Genomic DNA, 20,967 nt, shown 5'->3' on the forward strand with positions numbered 1-20,967 from the left:
TTTGTAAATAATTTACGGAGTTTTTTCTGGTGTCTTTTTATTTTTCTGGCTTTTCTTTTTACCGTGTTGCTCCCCACCACTCCTCTAGCCACTCCGGGGATATAATATATTTGGGGGCTCGTCCGGGATAAAATTCAATTAAGTTTGTGTTTCTGTCACCTCTATTCTCTAGTGGTTGGTCTGGTGAGTATCGTCTGGCCTCATTCAGTGTTTAATGGCTTCCTCTTTTATTCTTCTTCTATAATTTCCCCTCTTTTATTATTTTTATTTTTTATTTTCAGAGTAGTCCCGGGCGGAGATTCAGTCTCTAACGGGGGTAGGCTTTCTGGGGCTGTTTATTGCTGCTGAAGTTGAGCCTTTCGAGTCACCTCGAGCCTGGTACGCTCCAGAAGATCGGTGAGTAAAGTTTATATTAGGAAGGATGCTGGGGAAAGTTGTTAGTTCTTGTGTGGCTCGACTTGCTGCTCGTGTGGCATCCAGTAATGTTTTCATGTCTGCCACTGGTGAATGGGTGAGGTGGGTTGTTTAGCTTACTTTGCAGCAAATATGGCAGCATTTGGTTTTGAGGGTTTTGTGTCTTAAGTGTTGGTGAAAAGATTTATTTGTGATAGACGATTATTACGGTGTCTCTCTACATCTTCAAATCTCTACCCAAGACAGACCTTAAAGCAATTCTGTTGGAAAGGTTGAGGGAATTTTGAACTTACCGGAGGATCACTTAACAACTCCGTTGTCACGCTTTGATTAGTCCTAATACTCCAGTATGTGCAATATAATAAAACACTCTGAGAATAAATTCAATTCATGAATATAAAGAGGAATATTAACCGTGTTTGCGGTTTCGGTGTCAACACAATATTTGTGTAATCATCGCAGAGCATCAAAAAAGCAATTTTTCATGTGGGACATCATCTAAATGTAAAGTCTGAGCAGCGTAGAAATTAAGGGAAATCAACACTGCGACACAGGTCAATATAAAAGATGATGAGAGCAAAATATTTCAACGGTGAGATTCAGATTCGGACCAGCAGATTATTTGAGTTAACTTTCACCGTGCAGCCTGCAGGTCTCTCCAGGAGTCATTACTTCTGGTAATAAGACGTAACTCCAAGTGTTTGCAAAGTGTTTCTGCACAAACCCAACGGAACCGCCTCATTTTACAGCCTCTCATCTGCAGACGGACACCCGCTGATGTGTTGATGATGATTACAGCAATTAGGGATGCTTCACTTCTACTGTACGACACAATCGTCCCACTTCAGCGTTTCGACACTAAAACTCTGGCAGCTCTGATTCACTCTGGTGTACACAAAATGTACAAACACACATCATCACATCAGCTGCGAGACGGAAACACGATTAAAGCTGATACCAAGAGGGAAATATTAAAAAAAAGACAGCAGTTAGCGGCCCGTGTTGGCGTCTCCGCAGTTCGTCTTACACGCTAACTGAATCACATGTGATGACTGGGACCATGTGGTGCACATTTACATGCTGGCCTGCATGAGAAATTCTAAATTTGTCCCAGATTGCAGCGCCGAGATGTGAAGGAAGGATGGGAATAAGATTTATATGAAGGAGAAGTAAATCTAATCACCAGTACTGGTGTTGTACACTGGAGTTTAACTGGGATTTGTTGCCCTCTCCGCACACACTATTAAAACTATCAATCTCAATCTGGAAATCAATGAGATGGCTGTGCAGCGAGGAAGACTCAATCTTCCTCGCAGCGCTGAGAATCACATCGGAGAGGTTCGACCTTCTGAAAATAGAAAATATATTTCACCAGTGATTCTTTCCTCATATTAAGTGATAATATGATGAAACTGCTCTGTGAATCTGGGATACTCTGTGATCAATTTAAACTTTGCTGTATCACGTTAAAGTCTAAACAAAAATGACAACAAATAAGACGAGACGAGCTAAAGTAAGCTAAACTGAAACAAGCCAGTTAAGCTTAGCTAAGCAAAGAAAAAAATGAAGAAAGACAAAACAAAACGAAATTAGTCAAGCTAAGCACAGACAAGCAAAGCTAAGATAAAATAAGCTAAGCTAAGCTAAGAAAAGCTAAGACAAGAAAAGCTAAGCAAGGTTAAGACAAGATAAGCTAAGCTAAGCAAAGCTAATAAATGAATCAGAAATTAAACTTGTTTTCATGCGAGGAATGGCTTATTAAATTTTTTTTAAATAAAAAAATATACTGAGACATAATTAGGGAATAAAACGTGTCTTCCAGAGGTGATGAAATATGTGCTGGGTCCTTGAGTATTATTATCATTATACATATTATATGACCTGAGCAGCTGAAATCCTAATGAATATATGAAAACGGACTCTGATTTAATTCCTTGTTTCCCCTTCAGTAGCTCTCCATCAGCTCTGTATGATAATGCAGCTCCTCCTCGTCGTGTGTTTCCGTATCGAACGCTATATTTGCAGTTCACAGACAATAATATATTTTTTTTGATCAACAGGTTCATCAGCAGCATTTTAAAAAAAAAAAAAAAAAAAACTCCCTGTGAATCAGCTATCTGCTGTTCTATTGTTCTCATTTATTGTGTTTTGACAGAAAGCAGGAAATGAAATGCGGTCTTTCAAATAAAAAGAAATCTGATAATGACATGCGGTCCTGCCCGTCTCACTGCCAGAGAAAATCTCTGAGGTACAATTGCGGGTTTACAAAGAGCCGCGAAGCAACAGTGACAGAGGGAGAGAAAATCTGGTACGAGGGGAAGGGAAATAATGAGGCTCAGAGGGAGCGAGGAAACATCAAAGTGGATGAGGTTTGTTGGCTCCTGATGACCCCACCGCCTGGCGAGAGGGCCGGAGACACTCAGGAGTCATCCTGACCACCTCAGCAACACATGATGGCACATAGAGACACGCAAGTAAACACCCATCCATCCATTATCTATACCCGCTTTATCCTGAACAGGGTCACGGGGGGGCTGGACCCTATCCCAGCTCAAATTGGGCGAAGGCAGGGTATGTTTTTGGATGGTGGGAGGAAGCCGGAGTACCCGGAGAGAACCCACGCAGGCACAGGGAGAACATGCAGACTCCACACAGAAAGGCCCAGGTCTGGATTTGAATCCAGAACCTTTTTGCTGTGAGGCGACAATGCTAACCACTGCACCACTGTGCCGCCTTGTAAACACACACACAGGTAAATTAAAGGTTCATTAGATCATCATCACGTATTTGATCCGCAAAGATCCGAGCCGAGGTGGACACCCAAGATTAGTGTCACCAATTCACAGCAATTACCAAGTCCGAAACCAGTTTAAACCAAGTCCAAAATCAGTCCTAAAACATGTCTAAAAACAGTTTAAAAGTAGTCCAAAAATGGTCTAAAAGTAGTCTAAAACCAGATTCAAAACCAAATCTGATATCACTCCAAAACCGAAGTCCAAAATCAGTCCAAAACTACGTCTGAAACCAGTTTAACCAAAGCGCAATTGAACTCCCAAACAAAGTTGAAAACCAACTCTAAAATCAGCTTAAAACTTGACCAAAGTCGGTCTAAAAGTAGTCTAAAACCAGTCCAAAACCACATCTCAAACCAGTTCAAAACGAGATCAATCAGCACAGTTACCTTTGACCCCCAAAAATGTGATGGAAGAAGTTCCATCGAGTCCTCCACTCGGCTCCTCATTACTTGTCTGCCACGCCCACCTCACCTGTCTGCCACTCCCACCTCACCTGTCACCAGCCTCCCAGTCAGCTTCCCTCTTTATATTGCTGCTCTGTCAGTGTGCTTTCAAAGCACTCCATCTGTTTTTTTCCACCTCTTTGACCACAATCTCTTCTCCGCCGTCCGCTTGTTCGCTTGCCGACTTCATCCATCAGATTCCAGTCTTTCTATTCTTCAAAGAACTTCCTCAAAAACCTTTTTTGTCCTCTCGTTCTGTCGCCATTCGGATACTCAGGACACACAGCCGAGACGAACAGACCATAAAGACACACAAAAACATCCACAACAAAACAAAACCGCAGCAAAAAGAGACATGAGAGGACAACAAGGGAATAAAACCAACACAAAACCACCAGAGACAAAAAGTGACCAAAGAGAGACAGAAAATAAACACAAATCAATGCAGAACTACAATAAAGAGATGCAAACATATCACAAAAAACAGAATCAACACAAAACAACGACAAATAAACTCAGAAAGGACACGAAAAAATTACATGTAAAAATAACATAAATAGATCCAAAAATTAACCACAAAAAAACTCGAGTACAAAGAGACACGCATCAGACACGACGAGCCACAAAATGACGAGAGAAACACAAATCAACAAAAAAAGAGACGCCAACCAACAAGAGAGATGGAAAATGAACACAAATGGATCTAAAATCAAACACAAAAAGACGCGAAATCTCCATCCAACAACCAAATCGATAAAATAAAGACGCACACTGAAGCTGATTATCGAAGCCTGTCTTCAGATTTGTAAAACTAATGAGTTTATTTCTGCTTGATTAAAATCTGAATCTGAATAAATGAAATGTTTTCTGTAAAAACAAAGTAAATCTGTTTGGAAATCCTGCAGATGAACTCCAGCTCTTTGTTACCTGTTTACTGGTAAACGTCACAGTTCTCTCCGTACGACCAACACACTGACCTTTCAACTCCAGAAATAAGTCAACATTTGGTTCGACTGTAGCCACACACACTCACCAGATCCTCTCCGACTTTGAGTCATCACGTCTGTCACTCGGATGCCAGCAGAGGGTTTATGAGATTTATGAAACAATAACGGGACTCTCTTGGACACTTTTAATCTGCCGTCACCGAGGAGATGGGAACATTAAACGTGTTCATTTAAGCCTTTAAAAAGTGACAAACAGACCTGACGGAATTCGAGAAGGAAACCGGAGAGACGATGAAATTCAGATTATTGTTTTTGTTATTTTAATGTCAATAATTGATGGGTGGATGGATGATGGATGAGTCGATGGATGAATGAATGAATGAATGGATGATGGATGAATGAATGAATGGATGGATGATGGATAGATGATGGACGATGGATGGATGATGGATGATGGATGGATGATGAATGGATGACGGATGATGGATGGATGATGAATGGATGATGGATGATGGATGGATGAATGAATGAATGAATGGATGGATGATGGATAGATGATGGATGATGGATGGATGATGGATGGATGATTAATGGATGATGGATGATGATGGATGATGGATGGATGAATGAATGAATGAATGAATGGATGGATAATGGATGATGGATGAATGATGGATGAATGGATGATGGATGAATGAATGGATGATGGATGGATGATGCATGAATGATGGATGGGTGAATGAATGAATGGATGATGGATGAATGATGGATGGATGAATGAGTGGACGACACACTGCAGGAAGTTCCAGCTCTAAAAACGGGATCAGAGGGAATCTGTTGCGTCCACATGTAGAGAAACACGGCGGAGATCTTTTACAGTAACAACGCAGGAGTCCTCCATCTGAGTTGGTCTCAGGGTTTTTCATGCAAATGAAATGAGAGCGAGTGTTTATTGTCTCAATTCTTCGGGGCCACCGGTGTTAATAACTCTCACTCTGCATAAAACATGAGCGTCTCCGCACCACCTCGTATCTCCGAGGCCGAGGACGGAGCCGGCAATTAATATTTTAAATTAACTCACTCATTATCATCGATAATAATTGTAATAATAATAATGGTTGCTTGTGAGGAAGATCTGCAGGAGAGAGAAGCCAATCAGGACGAGTCTCTTCACTGAACTGTTGTCCGTCAACGGGCAATTAATCATTTAACTGTTCTCCAGTGAAACCACCTCGTTCTTGTCCTTCTTTTACTCTCAGAGGAAGGATTTGGTGGACGGAAACTGTTGTTGTTTCACGTTCATGGTTGAATAACTGAACGGTGAGCGGCTGTGAACGTTTCTAAAAGTCGGTAAAGACACAAAAAGTGGTGACAAACGAGAAAAAAAAGACACTTTAAAATGAAGACAACGGATGTGAAACAATAACACTTTTACAAATATAAACTTTCTGGAAACAAGGATAAAAAAAAAAAACTTGCAACTAGAAACATAAGAATTATGACAATGTGTGACAATATATATTTTTAAAAATATTTTAGAATGTTTGAAAACATTTTATTCTACCTTTAAGAAGAAGATTCTAGGAATAAAGAAATGAACATAACTAGAACACTTTTTCAGAACAAAGTATTCGAGCTGGGATGATGTTATTTAAATACATTTAATTGAAAAATGTATTATACAAACAGCTTCACAGAAAACTGCATTAACCAATCTTTAATTTATTTTATTAACGTGCAAATAAAATCCACATTTACGCAAACATGATGTCATCGTCTGGGTTTTGTGTTTCCTGTTTTACTTTGTAGTCCTGAGTCTTGGTCCACTTCACTTCCTGCCCTTTGATTGGTCGTCTCCCCCGCCCTGATTAGTTTCACCTTGTCCCTCGGTGTCCTCCTCTCCCTGCTGCGTTTAGTCTGTGATTCCCTTCCTTCTTTATCAGGTCGTCGTTTCGTTTGCTCGTCTGTTCCTGCGTGTTTTTGGAACCCAGTAAGTTTCGTGACTGTTTTGTTCTGTCTTAGTTTATTTTCTTTGCGTTTTAGTTGAACTTTCTTTAGTTTTTATTTATTACGCGTTTAGTCACCTTCGCGTTCTTTGTGCCGGCTCCGGGAGTTTGTTGCAGTGATTTGAACTTGTGTTTTTTTCCATCACATACTGTTGGGCGTTTTGGTTCCTTTCCACCTCTGAATCTTTCTTTTCATTTCCTCATCAATGAAACATCTTCCAGAAGCTGCAGCTATATAAAAAAAAAGAAGTTATTTAAATAAACAGAACTGAACTGCTCTGTCAAACTCTTTGTTAAACTCCTGGAACAGCAGCTACGACTAAAAACGGAGACGCTGGACATGCTGGGTGCTCCTCCTCCTCATCCTCCTCTTCTTCCTCCTCCTGCTCCACAGTCAGGTTGTTGCATCTGAGCTGCACATTAAAAATCAGCAGTGTTGATATCACTCAGCTTCCTCCTGAACTGGCCTGCAGGGTTTTATTTTGTTTTCATGTTATGCTGAAGATCCGAGGAGGAGGAAGAGGAGGAGGTGTGGATGAAAAATGAAAACTAATCTCAGGGTTCACCCCCACCATTTGGCATGCATGGATGGGCAGAGATAGAGTGTGGGTGGATGAGCTGCAGAGGAGAAAGAGGAGGAGGAGGAAGGATGGAGGGATTTTTTTTTTTTTTTTAATTTTATTTTAACAACCCCAGAGACACCTATCTGTCTGAGAGGAAGAGGAGGTGCAGAGATAAAGAGAGGAGGAGGAGGAGGAGGCCGCAGCATCTCCTCCCTTTTCCTGTTGTGGAGGAGTGAAGCAGTGAAGGAGTGCGGCGTGGGTGTCTGTGTTGGATGCACACATGTATCATTAGGAGTCATTAAGCACAAATTATACAGAGAGAGGGACAGATGCTGCTGCTGGAACATTGTTCTGCAGCCCGGAGAGAGGAGGAGGAGGAGAAGGTGCTGCTGGAGGAGTTAATCTAATACATGTGTAGTGTGATTAAAGGAAGAGCTTCATGGCTGTTGACGTTTCAGATGAATGTGAAGCTCAGCGAGAGGATATTAAACGGAGTGGAGACACAAAGAGTTAAAAGTCCAAATCCATCAGAAGGAGATCTCTCTCTCTTCCTCCTCCTCCTCCTCCACCCCCCCTCTCTTCCCTCGGCTGCTGGCTGCCTCTCTCACCACCTGTTAGTGTGGACCCCTCCTGCACTGACATCCACTTGTTTGTGTAGGAATCTCCTCCACTCACACAATCAGAGGTAAGAACAATGCTTTTTATTTTTCTCCTCCGTTTTTCTCGCCTCATGTCGCTGCAGAATTTTCACTTCTCAATTTCTTTTTTTTTTTGGGTGAGATTTCAGTCTCTGCCTCTCCCTCTCTCTCTGCTCTCTCTTTTTATGTCTATGTGGTCACGTGAGGGCTGGAAAGTAGATTTAAATGACTTTATTTTATATTTTATTGCACTTTATTGGACATTTAATTACAGTTCAAACTGTATTTAATAATTACATTTCAGATTTGAATTTTAAGTGATCAAAACAAACAATAGGTACTTGTATGGTAGCTCTTACATGCTTTTATTTATGTGTATTTATGTATTTTATTTATTGCGTTTGAATGTTTGAAGCTTTTTTTTTTGCACAGAAACATCCGACAAGTGAACATAATGTGATGTTGTGGCTGTAAAACTGTCTGCTAACAGCAGGAGAGGTGTAAATATGTCATTGTTGGATTGTCCATGTTATTTATGATTTAATAAACAGAAATCCAAATGGATGCGTATTTATTACCAAAATCTTTACTGGACGTATATGCATGTCTGCGGGTTAAACTGGACAAATTTGGATTATAGTAAATACAACACAGTAAGAAAAAAAGAAAAAAAAATGTAAATGCCTCATTTAATGTTACAATACCTTATAATACTTAAAAAAGAAATGTATTGCCTGGCAGAGGTAGAAAAGTTGCCTTAGAGTGTAATACCGCTGAGGGCCACAAGGGGCTTCAATGTTTCCAATAGACTCCCATTGAAAAAGCACCTGTTATTTAACTTTTAGGCAAAAAAGAAAACTGAAGCCCTGAAGGATTAGTAGAAGCATGTAGGAGGAAAAGATTTCAACTTAAACATTACATTTGTCTATAAAATGTGAAATAAATAAAAACATTTCGGTCCAAATGTCCTGATGGAGTTCTGCAGGAAAATGTTTTGTACCAGGCTGTAAATGTGTTTATTTCTTCTGAAAACATGTTTATTTCTGCCGTAAAGTTTTAAAATGGCGGTCAGTAGTCGGTGAACTACTGCTGCTAACGAGCTAACGGCTAAGCAGCTAGCCAATGCAGATCATGTTAACATTCATCTTAACGTCCGGAAGCGATTGTGTTCCCTGGTGTGCCTCTCCGTCGGCTGCAGCGTTTGTTTCCGTGTATCTTATTTTAGTTAAGTTTGCTGTTATTTCGCTCACTGAATTTTTTTTTTCCTCCGCTGAGAAAACAGCTTCTTTTCTTCTCTGTTTCTCTGCCAAACTGATTTCCTTTGATCAGCTCTGCGTATTGATTAGCATGCAGCTGTTGGTGGATATGAATTGTAATGTGGTGCTTTTCGGTGGCTGGAGATTTCCAGATCCCAGAGAGGAGAATTTTGGCAGAAGAAGTGAATTTAATTATAGTTACGACGACCTTGAGCTGAAACACTGCGTCAGTCTGCTGAGAGATTACAGAAATAATTCAAAATAATGATGTGGAAAATCAAGACGCAAAGAATCAGAATAATGGTCGTGGAAAAGGTGATAACGACGACGTATTATAGTAGTTTGTCAAAATAATGAACTTTTACTTTGAATGAATTGTTTTAATTAATTTCTCTGATTCCAGCTTCCTTAATCTGAATGTTTTCTGGCTCCGTGTTAAGAAACAGAATATCTTCGGGATGGAAACTGTTGGTCTGGAAAGATTTAATTAATTCAACTTATCGTTATGGCAGGGAGGGGTAAAGACTCCATTACCCACAATCCTCTGAGCACAGGTGCTTTTTACATGGCGTTCCTGTTGTAGGTGTTCACCAAACTGAAATCTAGTGTCCATGGGTTCTCGAGCTCGTCCAAATATGGTCACTCCTGGCTCCAAGGAAGCAAGATGGCGACCGCTGAAATGCCACAAAATCCTCCACACTTCTCCTCATTTAATGTTTTATTCGGGGAACTTCCTGATTTTGTGTTGAAATACTGCAGTCAAAAAGAAAAATTATTGTATTGAATTGTAAAAATTCAGTTTGCTAAATGATCCATCAACACTTCATGTTCACTCCGAACCATCAGACGTTCTCTCATCTATCAGTGAATCGTTCTGAAAATGAAGTCATCCTAAAATCCCACTGATTCTCAGGGGACTTCTGAACTGCAGTCCATCATCTTATCGATTGTGTTCCGCATCCATGTGGTGATGCCAAAGCAGCGTAAACAGCAGCGCTGCCAGGAATAATCAATAAGTTGCTGTCGTGACGATGTGATCTTTTAATGCTCCTCACCTGCTGCTGTCACACCGAGGAGGGCAGGTGAGTGGGGGACTGTTAATGCAGATGGTGAATACCTGCAGTGGGGAGGAGGAGGAGGAGGAGGAGGGATGAGGAGGGTAGGGGGGCGGAGGAGGGCGGAGGGGGGCTGCAGCAGCGAGTGGCAGTTGAGATGAGTCGGCGAGGAGGAAACAGAAGCATTTCATGTGTCTTCATTAACATAATGTGCTGAGTTTCACTCTCCTCCTCCCGTAAACCCACCGTGACTGAATCCATCATGCGCCGCAGATTCCTTTTTCATGTGGGAGAATGTTTCCGCTGATAAACGCCGCTTCCTGCCTGAATGAAACAGGCGGTCACACACGTAGTCACACAAACACACACACACACACACAGCGGCGGCAAAGATAACGAATAATGAACAGGAAGAGTCCAACTTCAGGGACGGACTCCCGCACGTTGTTATTCACCAGGACGACTGTGAGGCTCCTCAGTGACATAAAATCACAACAAATTAATAATTATAACTCTGAATCTCATAAAACTGACTTCATGTCTTGTAATTAAATCAAAATGACTCCAATTTTAAACGCAGTGTGGTACGTAGACGCGAAATAAAAGTGGATGTCGCCTCCAGGTGAAAGTGAAGCCTTAAAAGTGTAATGCCGCTGAGGGCCACTAGGGGCTAGTGCAAAAACCCTTCTGTCTCCAATAGACTCCCGTTCAAAAATCCTCAACTTCTCTCCTGAAATACAAAGTCAGTAACTGTTCAGTCGTCTATTTGAATTAAACTTCGTCCACAGAGCGTCGTGAAGACCAAGAGTGTTGCGTTTTGGCCCAATCGGACGATGCGATTGGCAAAATATCTGACATTTTGATGGATATTGTTTCGCTTGTAAAGTCAAAACAGATCGACGAATCAGAATTTACTGAACAACGTAAGATTGGAAACGTCTTTAGAAGTTTTGTGACGATTCGGTCGGTCTGTTGCCGAGGAGATGTTGAAAAAAGGTTTAAAAGAAAAAACAATTTTTTTTTTAAATTTGACATTTTCGGAACCACACATTTCTTGAGATGTAAACATAAGACTGTTTACTGTATTTCATGAGAGAAATTGATGCTTTTTAAATGAGAGTCTATTGGAGACAGCCCCTGGTGGCCCTCAGTGGTAATTACACTTTACAGTACTTCTGCATTGGCTTTACTTTTCAGACCTGGAAACTTTGTCCACTTTCATATACAATCTATTACACACTGGCCTTGATATCAGGTTGGATTTTTCGATTAGCAGAATTGAAATTAAGACTTTCAGACCAACATCTGGTGAAAAATGTTGAGTCCTCCGACAACAAAAAAAACCGCCACAAACATCGTTACCATTAACCTGCCGATATGTGGCCGATTATAACTGCAGCATTTCCAGTCCTGTTAATTTGATTTAGAAGTACAAGTGTGCACGGATCAGCGCTTCTTTCAGCCAATCAGAACCCAGCAAAAACACAGCAGGTTTCTTCTTGGATGGCAAATTAAAAAAAAACTTGAAACCACACGAGTAACGAGGTCTTTACGTCGGTCTTTACGTTGGTCTTTACGTCGCCGATGTGAAAATAGGAGAATGGAATTGAAGATTTGTGAAACCCAGTGAAGAAGAGTCCAGTCTTTGATCCGCCTCTTCACTCCATCCACACTTCGCACCGTCGACGGGCCTCCGCCTCCTTACGGACGCCCTGCTGAGGGTTTAATGGAGAAAATGGTTACACATGCTGTGAAACAGCTCCCGTTCAGAGTCGGTCTCTCCCGCTGGTTCTACGTCTTCACGTCCTCGAACATCTCATTCGTCATCTGGCTTCACCACCGAAGGACGAATCAGCAGGGAGTCGGTAACGAGGAGTCCTCTCAGTCACTCCGGCACCACCAGACTCTTCGTCAGCTTTCAGTTTCTCATCTGCAGCGGCAGGTTCTTCACAACAATTTGATCACTGAATGAAATATTGGATCGTGTTCCTGATGTGACTCCTGCAGTGGAGCTGGAGAGAGTTGATTACCACCAGACACGACGAGAGGCTCGAACCCGTTACCGCATCCCACTTTAACTGAAAAAGACAATCCGGTGCTCCTCTCTGCCGAGATCAATTACATTCAGCCCGGTTGCTGGTGAATACATTAGACTCCACAAGCCTAGGAAAGAAATCATTTTGTTCTTGTCTCATTCAAAACTCTGTCTGAGCTTCCTGAACGTGAACAAATCTACAACAAAGCAGCAAAACTTCCCCACAAAACCAAAATGTACTTAATTAAAGTGAAACGTTGGCGCAAAATCGGACTTTTTGACATCTTATTTTGCTGTAAAAATTGTAAGAGCTTGAACATTTTTCGCAAAATAACCTTAAAACTTCACAAGTATGAGAAGACAAAGTAAAAAAAAAAAACCAAAAAAACAGTTAAAAGTAAAATTACACAGTCCCTCCAGGATGTTGCAGAATTGTTTTTTTTTGTGATTGTTGCATCATTCTCAAAAATGTTGATGCAATTTTAATGTTGGCGGTGATGTCGGGGGTTCATCCTCAGGAGAACATGGTCGGACCCTCAGACCGACATCCATCCGGAGCCACGCCGCTACCGCTAACCTTTGCGTCCGTCTCCATCAGTTATAATTCATTTATTTAACGGTCCGCCTGGTGCCCATAATCGATCTCACACACTTTGAGGCGCGACCTTCGAAGGTCATCCCGCAAGCAAAATACCACATTTACTCTTCATTTAACGGGTTTCTATCCGGACGTAAAGCAAATCTCAGCAGAGTTTCGAGAAAATCAGACAAAGACAATGAAACTAATAATGACTAATTTCTACATCATTACGAGACCATCAGGAGCCAATTCCCCAGTCGGGGCCATTAAAGCGCTGCAGAGGAAAGCAGGACAGTCTCCTGTTCGTGTTTGATTCCTTTGCACTTAATTGCTTTTACTCTTAAAACGGATACCGAAACTCTTCGGCCTCCGCCGAGGGTAAAAACCCTGCTGCTGCGTTTCCAGATGTTCTTCAAATCCAAAGTGTTTCCTGTCGTGTTTGATGTGCGTGAACAGAGGCGAAGAGATATTAGCGGAGCTCAGTGGAATAATGATCGCCGTAGTGACGCCTGTGTACTCGGAGGTCGAGTTTTCACGGCGTGCTTTGACTACATTAGGAAGTGATTTATGGAGCTTATTACGCCTGTTGAGCTCGCTGCTGTGTTGTTGTCTGGTTGATTCCAGTGAGACTGCAGCCGGCGGAGGATTGTTGTTGCAGCTGCATGTTTTATGGCCGGCGGTCTGTTGTCGGGAGTCCCCGGAGTCCCAGAGGCAGCATTCGGTGTTTTTATGCTCCACATATCTGGAACAAATTCCCAGTTCTTTGAAAACTTTGCTGTTTTTTGTTTTTTTGCTGCCGGAATTATATTCCCTGATACCTCACTGAGCTGCAGCTTTTATTCTTCGACCTGTATACTTTTTAAAGTCGGCTGCTGGAGTTGACACTATCACTGTTCCTCCCTGTAAAGCCTCCTGGATGCCGACTCATCTGTCACATCGAGTGTGAAGACTGAGGCTCCTCGACGAAAACTGAGCGGCATATTTACTTAAGAAAGATCAGCGCCAGGCCCGTTTTACACGTAAATGCGATTATGAGCCACGGAGATGAATTTCTATGGTAAATAAAGGAAGTTACTTGTAGAATATTTCACTGATCTTCGCAACATACGTTTCTGAAGGAAAATAATATATTTACCCTAAAAGTTCTAGAGACTGCTTTGTTTTAATCGGGACACGCGGAGTCCCACAAGGCTCCGTTTGAGGGATCCAGAAACATCGATATCTCACATGATGGCAAAACCAACCTCCACCTTTTCCAGCTGTCAGGTGCTGAATGCTCCAGTCAGATAAACTATACGTTTAAAATCACAAAAGAACACTTTGTACCACAGAACAGTGTGTTTGTCCATGTCGTACTCGTTGCGTTTTCATGCATTGAATCTGACCGTTAACCAACGTGAAAGAGAAATATTAAGTTTTAGCCCGATGATCGGATCTTCATGTGTCACAAACACTCCTCATTAAACTGTCAGACACCTGCAGCCGGCCCGGCGTCCAGGCTGCGTTTCCATTAAGATGAGCAATCGAACGGTAGGAGTTGGCGCTGCATCGTTTTCCTGTAACGAATCCCAAACATTGCAGAGACGCTCTGACAGGAAGAAGAGGAAAATGTTAAACTGTCAGATGGAGAGCTGCGGTCCGCTTCAACGACCGGCGTGTCCTACAACCCGGTTATTAATAACATGAAACCAGCCGCCGTTCATAGAAGCTACGTGTTCAGCTCGGTTTGTCTTCAGATTGGGTCGAATTATATTGAAGTCTATTTTGGAGTAATGATCCTTCAGGCTTTTTTTTATTAAAACCATAATGGGGATCTAGAAGTGGAATTAGTCTTGAATTGTTTGCTGGCGATTCAACACTTGTTTGTCTTCACCTAATCAGGCCAGTAAAGGTGCCAGACTTCGATAGTTTCACGGCAAAAATTGTATTGTAATTTGGTACCAAATTTAGAAGCCCAAGCTTCGTCCACACAAACAAGTTTTTGTTTTCCAACACAAAACTTTTGCTCCGTTTACGCAGCGTTAAATCCAATCAGCGTCATTGTTTGCTTCTACTTGGGCTGTACTTGAGTTCATCTTTGATAAATCTTCCAACAAGGACTTATCTATAAGTAAATCTGACGTTATTTCAATCAGCTCTGTTTGTGTTTAGATTATCCTGAAGTCTCTGCAGACGGTTAAAGAGGTTTTAAATCAAACCAACAGTATAATTATAATTAAAGTGTAATTATACCGATGACACACTGAGAGGAGTAAAAAAAACAGTCGAGGATAATCAAAGAAAACAACACAATTATAGGTTCTCATATGTTCTGGTGTTTCTTTCTTTGGGATTCATTTTCTTTTCAGTTAACAGATCTTCAGCAAGTTTTCATATTTATCTTCTTTAATAAAATATTTCTGCTGGAAAGTCCAATTTGTATGACTAATACTGTAATTTATTCATTTCAACTCTGATTTCTCTACTGAATAAAGAATGGGATGCAACTGTCTTATTTGGTTCAAAGCAAGGCGGTATGAATCCCAATGTAGATATTTGCTGACGGCAACACTCTTGAAGAAAACTAAACTTACCCAGATTAAACTCAACCAATCTAAAGCAAAATAAAACTAAACAAAAAAAAATTGAAAATAAACTGAATTCCAAGTAAAGCAAAACTACATTTAAACTACAGTTAACCTAAATAAAAAAATAAACTTGAATTTACTCATTTAAAATGAACCTGCACTAAACGTAACTAATCTTATTTAAACTAAACCAAACCACAGATGAACTAAATCAAAAATGAGACTAAAGTAAAACTAAAGTGTTGTGATGGACTGACGACCTGTCCAGGTGTACCGCCTTCACCCAAAGCCAACTGGGATAGGCTCCGCCCCTCTACAGGATGAAATTGATATCAATAATGGATGAACGGATAAAACTAAAGAACGCTAAACTAAAATTTAACAAAACAAAACAAAAATGTGGAGCGTTAACACAATTAAAACTAATAATTTAAATAACTCAAACTAATCATAGTTAACTTAAAGTTAAACTGAATTCGTCCAAACTAAACCAAAGTGAAAATAAACAAAAAAAAAATGATCTAAAGAGAAAGAAATTAAACAAAGATTTAATTCATACTAACCTAAAGTTAACCAAAACTAATCTCAAGTTAACCTAAACAAAAGTCAAACTAAACTAAAATATTCTAAAGCAAAATTCAACACAATTGAAACTAAAAACACAAACTAACCAGAACAAATAAACCCAAACTAATACGTTTAAAGTTAAACTAAACTTTATAACAATTCAAACAAAAAACTTGAGTTTTACAAAAACTCAATTTAAACTGAACTGATTCTTTTTTCTTCATCTGCTGATGAAGCTCATGTTATTTGATTAAAAAGCTACAGCCAGAAAATGACTTGATTCTGAGATTGTTTTGTTCAGTAATCTTGTGTGTTTGTGTGTTTGTTTGTTTGTTTGTTTTTGTTTGTTTGCTCAGACTCTATGACGGTGCGGAGAGATAAGAAGCTCTCCATCTCCATCCAGGAACACATGGCCATAGACGTCTGCCCCGGCCCCATCAGACCCATCCGAGCCATCTCTGCCTACTTCCCCCGCCTCTCCCCCACCTCCCCCACCCCCGTCTCCCCGAACCCCGCCGTGACCCCGAACCCCGCGTCCTCGCCGCTGGCCCTCAGCCCCCGTTCCGTGGCCTCCGGGATGGGCGGGTCTCACCTCCTGTCGCCGCTGCTGGCCCACGGCAGGCCGGGAGGGGGCGGAGTCAGGGGCGGGGGCGGGTCTCTGTCCCTGACAAGCAGCATGGACACGTCGGTGGAGATCAACAGCTCCGACAGTGACGACTGCAGTGAGCCTCACTGTTGGCATGTGTCTGTCTGTGTCTGTGTGTCTGTCTGTGTGTGTGTGTGTCTGTACATCTGTACACATCTGCAGGTGACGAGGCTTCTTCACACGACGCCGCATGATATTTCTCATCGAGTCTGTTTCCACATGTTTCACGAGCTCTGACTAAAATGTCGACCCAACAGGAAGCCGATCTGACAGCGTTAAAGGCTGTAGATGAGTTCAGTTCCTCTAAAAGTTCGGAGAGTGTTCCTGAACGCAGCACAGCGATGCAGCAGGAAGCAACATGAACGTGAACATTTGTGATGTCACCACGGACTTAAAACTGGAGCAGAGAATCATCAGAATTTGGGGAACAAAATCTGCAAGTCACCCAGTTGCAGCCAACTGTAGTGTTCAGTGTTCCTGAGCCCATGCAGTCATTTTCACCCACAGAATCATGGCTGTTTTTAAAGCAGTGCCGCCGGAGGGGCCTGAAGATCACAGCCATCCCATACTGGCTTTCAGCCTTGTCCCTTGCATCACATTTTGAGTCAAATTCTTGGACAATAGAAAATCTTTAACACGACCGCTCAGAGCACTTTGAAAAGGGGCGAGAAACTCTACAAAGATGGAGATTAAAAAAAAAATCGAACAGGAAGCACAAGAGTAAAATGCTGATTAGAAATCGGAGTGAAAAGACAATTCAGAAGCTGTTGAGAATCTTCACGTTATGTTTTCTTCGATATCACAGAGATCCAGAAGGAGTCGTCTGAAACTCGGCGGGCTCATTACGAACAGGAGCCGCTGACGGATCATTCAGCTGCTTTTAACGGCATCGATTCCACTGAATTTGATGAGCTCACAGAGTGCAGCAGCTTTATTTTCAACAGGTTTATATGTTTCCATCAGATTAACACGAACGTGTTCCTCTTCCTCATTCACAGCCTTCATAATCCCTCAGATCTCCCCGTTAAGATCCAGTCTGTTGTTGTTGCATCATGGCGCTGCAGGCGGATTCTTTTTTGTTCTTTTGGTGAATCATTTTATTGACTGGAGGCTCGGTGGATTGGAAGCCGCAGATGTCTTCACTACCAATGTGCTTATTTACACTTTAAACAACAAAATGTTGTCTCTATCTGGTAAATGTGAGTTTATTGTCGGCGTGTTGTGCAGATGAAATGTTGGTGAGTCTGCAGGAACGTTACGAATCCTCCTCAAGGATGCTGCAGCAGCAAAAACGCCAAAATGAAACACAAACCAGTGAACCGCAGCACCTCCTTAATAATTCAATGGGTTTATGTTAAAATAATATTAATAATGCAGCTCACACAGACACATCTGCTGAACGTCGGAGTGTGTGTGATGAGGCAGCAGACTGCAGCTGAAACATGATCTGTGCTGCACGGATGTCTGAACGGGCCAATCGCCATTCCAGAATAAATTGTGATGAAAGGCTGCGTGCACCGATCCAAAGAAAACACCAATTAGTTTCCATATCCGCGACAACATGTGTTTGTTCTGTTGTTTCTTCGGAGCTTCTCACTAACGAGGCTTCAGACGGATCGACAGTCGGCCTCCTGCATTTCTTTGATCAAACATTAAAGACGTTGATCAGGGTTTCGATCTACGCAGAGATTTCAGAGCAGCGACGTCAGCAGGAGGGTTTGTGGTCGTCTCTGCCTCGAGCTGCTGTAAGTAGGAGTAAGTGGGTGGAAGCAGAATGAAAAAAGCACCAAAAGATTGTGCGCTCTGGACTGCAGAGGAATCAGCAGAGAGAAGAAATAGCAGCAGGATTTTGCCAACACTCTGGCGTAAAGTCCAGTTTTCAACAATGTTTCTCTGCAATTAAAAGTACTTATGATACAGGATCCTAAATATATTAAAAGCCACTATGATAGTTAATAACATGTTCATCACTTTAATGTTGCAGCCACAGACTGTTTATAAAAATGTTTTCCAGGTCTGAAAAGTGAAGCCAATGCAGAAGTGCCTTAAAGTACGATACCACTTTCAATTCAATTTTATTTATAAATTATGAAGTGCTTACAACAGAACTTTACAGCATTTTACAGAGGAATTCAACAGTTCCCATGTAAACTAGGTGGGAAAAACCTTCACTTTTAATGGGAGAAAAAACGCCAACAGAAGGAAGGAAAAACTCTCTTTTAACAGGAAGAAACCTCAAACAGAAGGAAGGAAAAACTACCAGCAGGGGTTTGTGGGTATTTCTGATGTTATAAATAAATCCTTTCATTCACAGTGTATGTATCAGCGTATGTTACATAAGAGTTCTGGCAGAACGGCCGGTTCTGTTTGTGTTTGTTGCATTAACATGTTCACACATCTTCACGCTGCCTGTGTGTTTGATTGTGTGTGTGTGTGTGTCTCCTGTTAAGAGGATTTGTAGATTTGTTGACGTGCGTCGTGCCCTGTTGAGATTCCTCTGATCGTCTCAACGCTTCAGAAGCGTCTTTATTCTGCAGCTTGCCTTTAATTAGGCCTGACAGATGTCGATGTGTTGATCCGTGTCGTGTGTTTTTTCTTTTAATCCGTCTCCTTCCTCTCCGCAGCCGCTCTAGGAACGCTGGAGTTTGAGCTGCGCTACGAGCGGAGCTGCAGCGAGCTCCACTGCACCTTGCTGCGGGCCAAGGTAACGACACCAATACTCCCCGTCCGCTTCTGGTCATCCAAACGAGACTTGTGTGTCTGTTTTCTGGGAATATTCAGAAACAAGGAAGAACTTTAAGACTCGATACCAGATTATGTCCCAACACTGAGAAACAGGACTGATTCTCTGTTCATGAAATGTTTAATAGAAGGTTTTAAGTTCATGTTTTCCCACATTGTTCATATATATTTAGTTAAAATTTGTTGTTTATGGTCATAAATTTTGCAGTACTGAAGTCAGTTGAAGCCATTAACCGTGGAAGAACACCATTGAAATGCGGTAGAACCAATCAATCAATCAATCAATCAATCAATCAATCAATCAACCAACAGGGATGTCACCTGTTTCTTTGTGAACGTTTTAAAGCCTCGATTTAGGTATTTTGGCCTTCGCAATCTTGTTTTTTTTGGAGCTAGAAGTGACCATATTTGGACGAGATGGGGAGGAGCAAGCGGTGGATTTGACTCAGAACCACAATGTTCGTAGTGTAATACCGCCGAGGGCCACTAGGGGCGGTCTCCAACAGACTCCCATTGAAAAAGCATCAAGTTCTCTCCTGAAATACAAAGTCAGTAAATGTTTTTCACAAGTCGTTATGGTGCCATTAGATAATAAACTTGATACTTTTTCAATGGGAGTCTGTTGGAGACAGCCCCTAGTGGCCCTCGGCGGTATTTCACCTACACCTGAATGCTGAATGTTTTTTCAGTGTAGATTTAGATTTATTGATGCGCTCAGACCTGTGACATCATCGGCACAGACTGTGGATGTGGCTTCATTCCTCAGATATGAATACCATCAATGTTCGTCAGCTGACGGTGCATCTCAGTGCTGCTTCGCTGAGTCATCCATCTCGTTGACCCGTAAGCACAGAGTCCCTCGGCAGGTGTTGGGAGTCAGGAGTAGGTGAAGATACGAAGCTTGGTGTGAAAAGCAGATGTCGAGTTCAGGGCGAAAGAAAAATGCTGCTGGGAGAAATGATTTCACTCCGTAATCCGATATCTGTTTCTACTGAGCTGCCTCCAGGACATAGTCAGTCTCTGACTAAAGATGTCGCTTTTTCAGGTTTTATAATTTATGATCCACTGAACATCGAGGCCAATGTACCCGGATAGAAATGTTCAAATTTCAAGGATTTGTTTTTATTATTTTGTTTCCAGGATGTTGAAGAACGTTCTCTTAAAACATTTTAAAAATGAAAGGTTTTTAAAGCACATCGTTCTCTAAAATAATGACTTCCTGGAAAATCTTGCTGCTGAAAACATTTCAAGAATTGGATCATAATGTTTCTGACAGCAGAATGAGAAACACTTTAGAAAAGGCAACACAAACTATTTTCAGAGAACGATCTTTAAGAAGAACATTCAGTGAACAAAAAAACCAACTTCCTGCGGAAAACATGACTGCAGAATATTCTCTGAGCATTTTTACAGAAAAACATTTCTTAAGGACGTCAGTATGTCTCCCAGAGCTGCTGTTTCCTGGTAGCTCCGAGGTCTTTAGATGTTAATGACACAAAAAACAACATGTGCCCCCAAAACATTAGAGAGAAGGGCCCCTAAAGGCCACTCGTATTGGCTATAAACTTTATATAAAAGTGTTCGTAGCTTCCAGGTCTGAAAAATGAGGCCGATGCAGAAGTGCCTTAAGCTGCAATACCACCGTGTGCCACTAGAAGTCAATAAACTATGAAGTCAATAAAATGTCTCCAGCAGTTATCTCGGTGTAAAAAA

The 20,967-nt window shown here is 41.5% G+C and overlaps 1 protein-coding gene across 1 annotated transcript in view; it reads left to right on the forward strand.

The window, feature by feature from the left end:
• The first annotated feature begins 7,379 nt into the window (after nt 1-7,379).
• The window catches only part of doc2a (double C2-like domains, alpha), a 33,235-nt gene continuing 19,647 nt past the window's right edge, over nt 7,380-20,967 (forward strand). Inside the window, exons 1-3 of the mRNA XM_069724782.1 lie at nt 7,380-7,853; nt 16,223-16,588; nt 19,137-19,216. Coding sequence (XP_069580883.1) covers nt 16,228-16,588; nt 19,137-19,216 — 441 coding nt within the window. The 5' untranslated portion in view covers nt 7,380-7,853; nt 16,223-16,227. The remainder of the gene's footprint in view (nt 7,854-16,222; nt 16,589-19,136; nt 19,217-20,967) is intronic.

The sequence above is a fragment of the Brachyistius frenatus genome, unplaced genomic scaffold (assembly GCF_029030835.1).
Source record: "Brachyistius frenatus isolate BFR_SWC_R1_liver_20210118 unplaced genomic scaffold, ASM2903083v1 Contig_394, whole genome shotgun sequence".
Classification (NCBI taxonomy): Eukaryota; Metazoa; Chordata; class Actinopteri; family Embiotocidae; genus Brachyistius; species Brachyistius frenatus.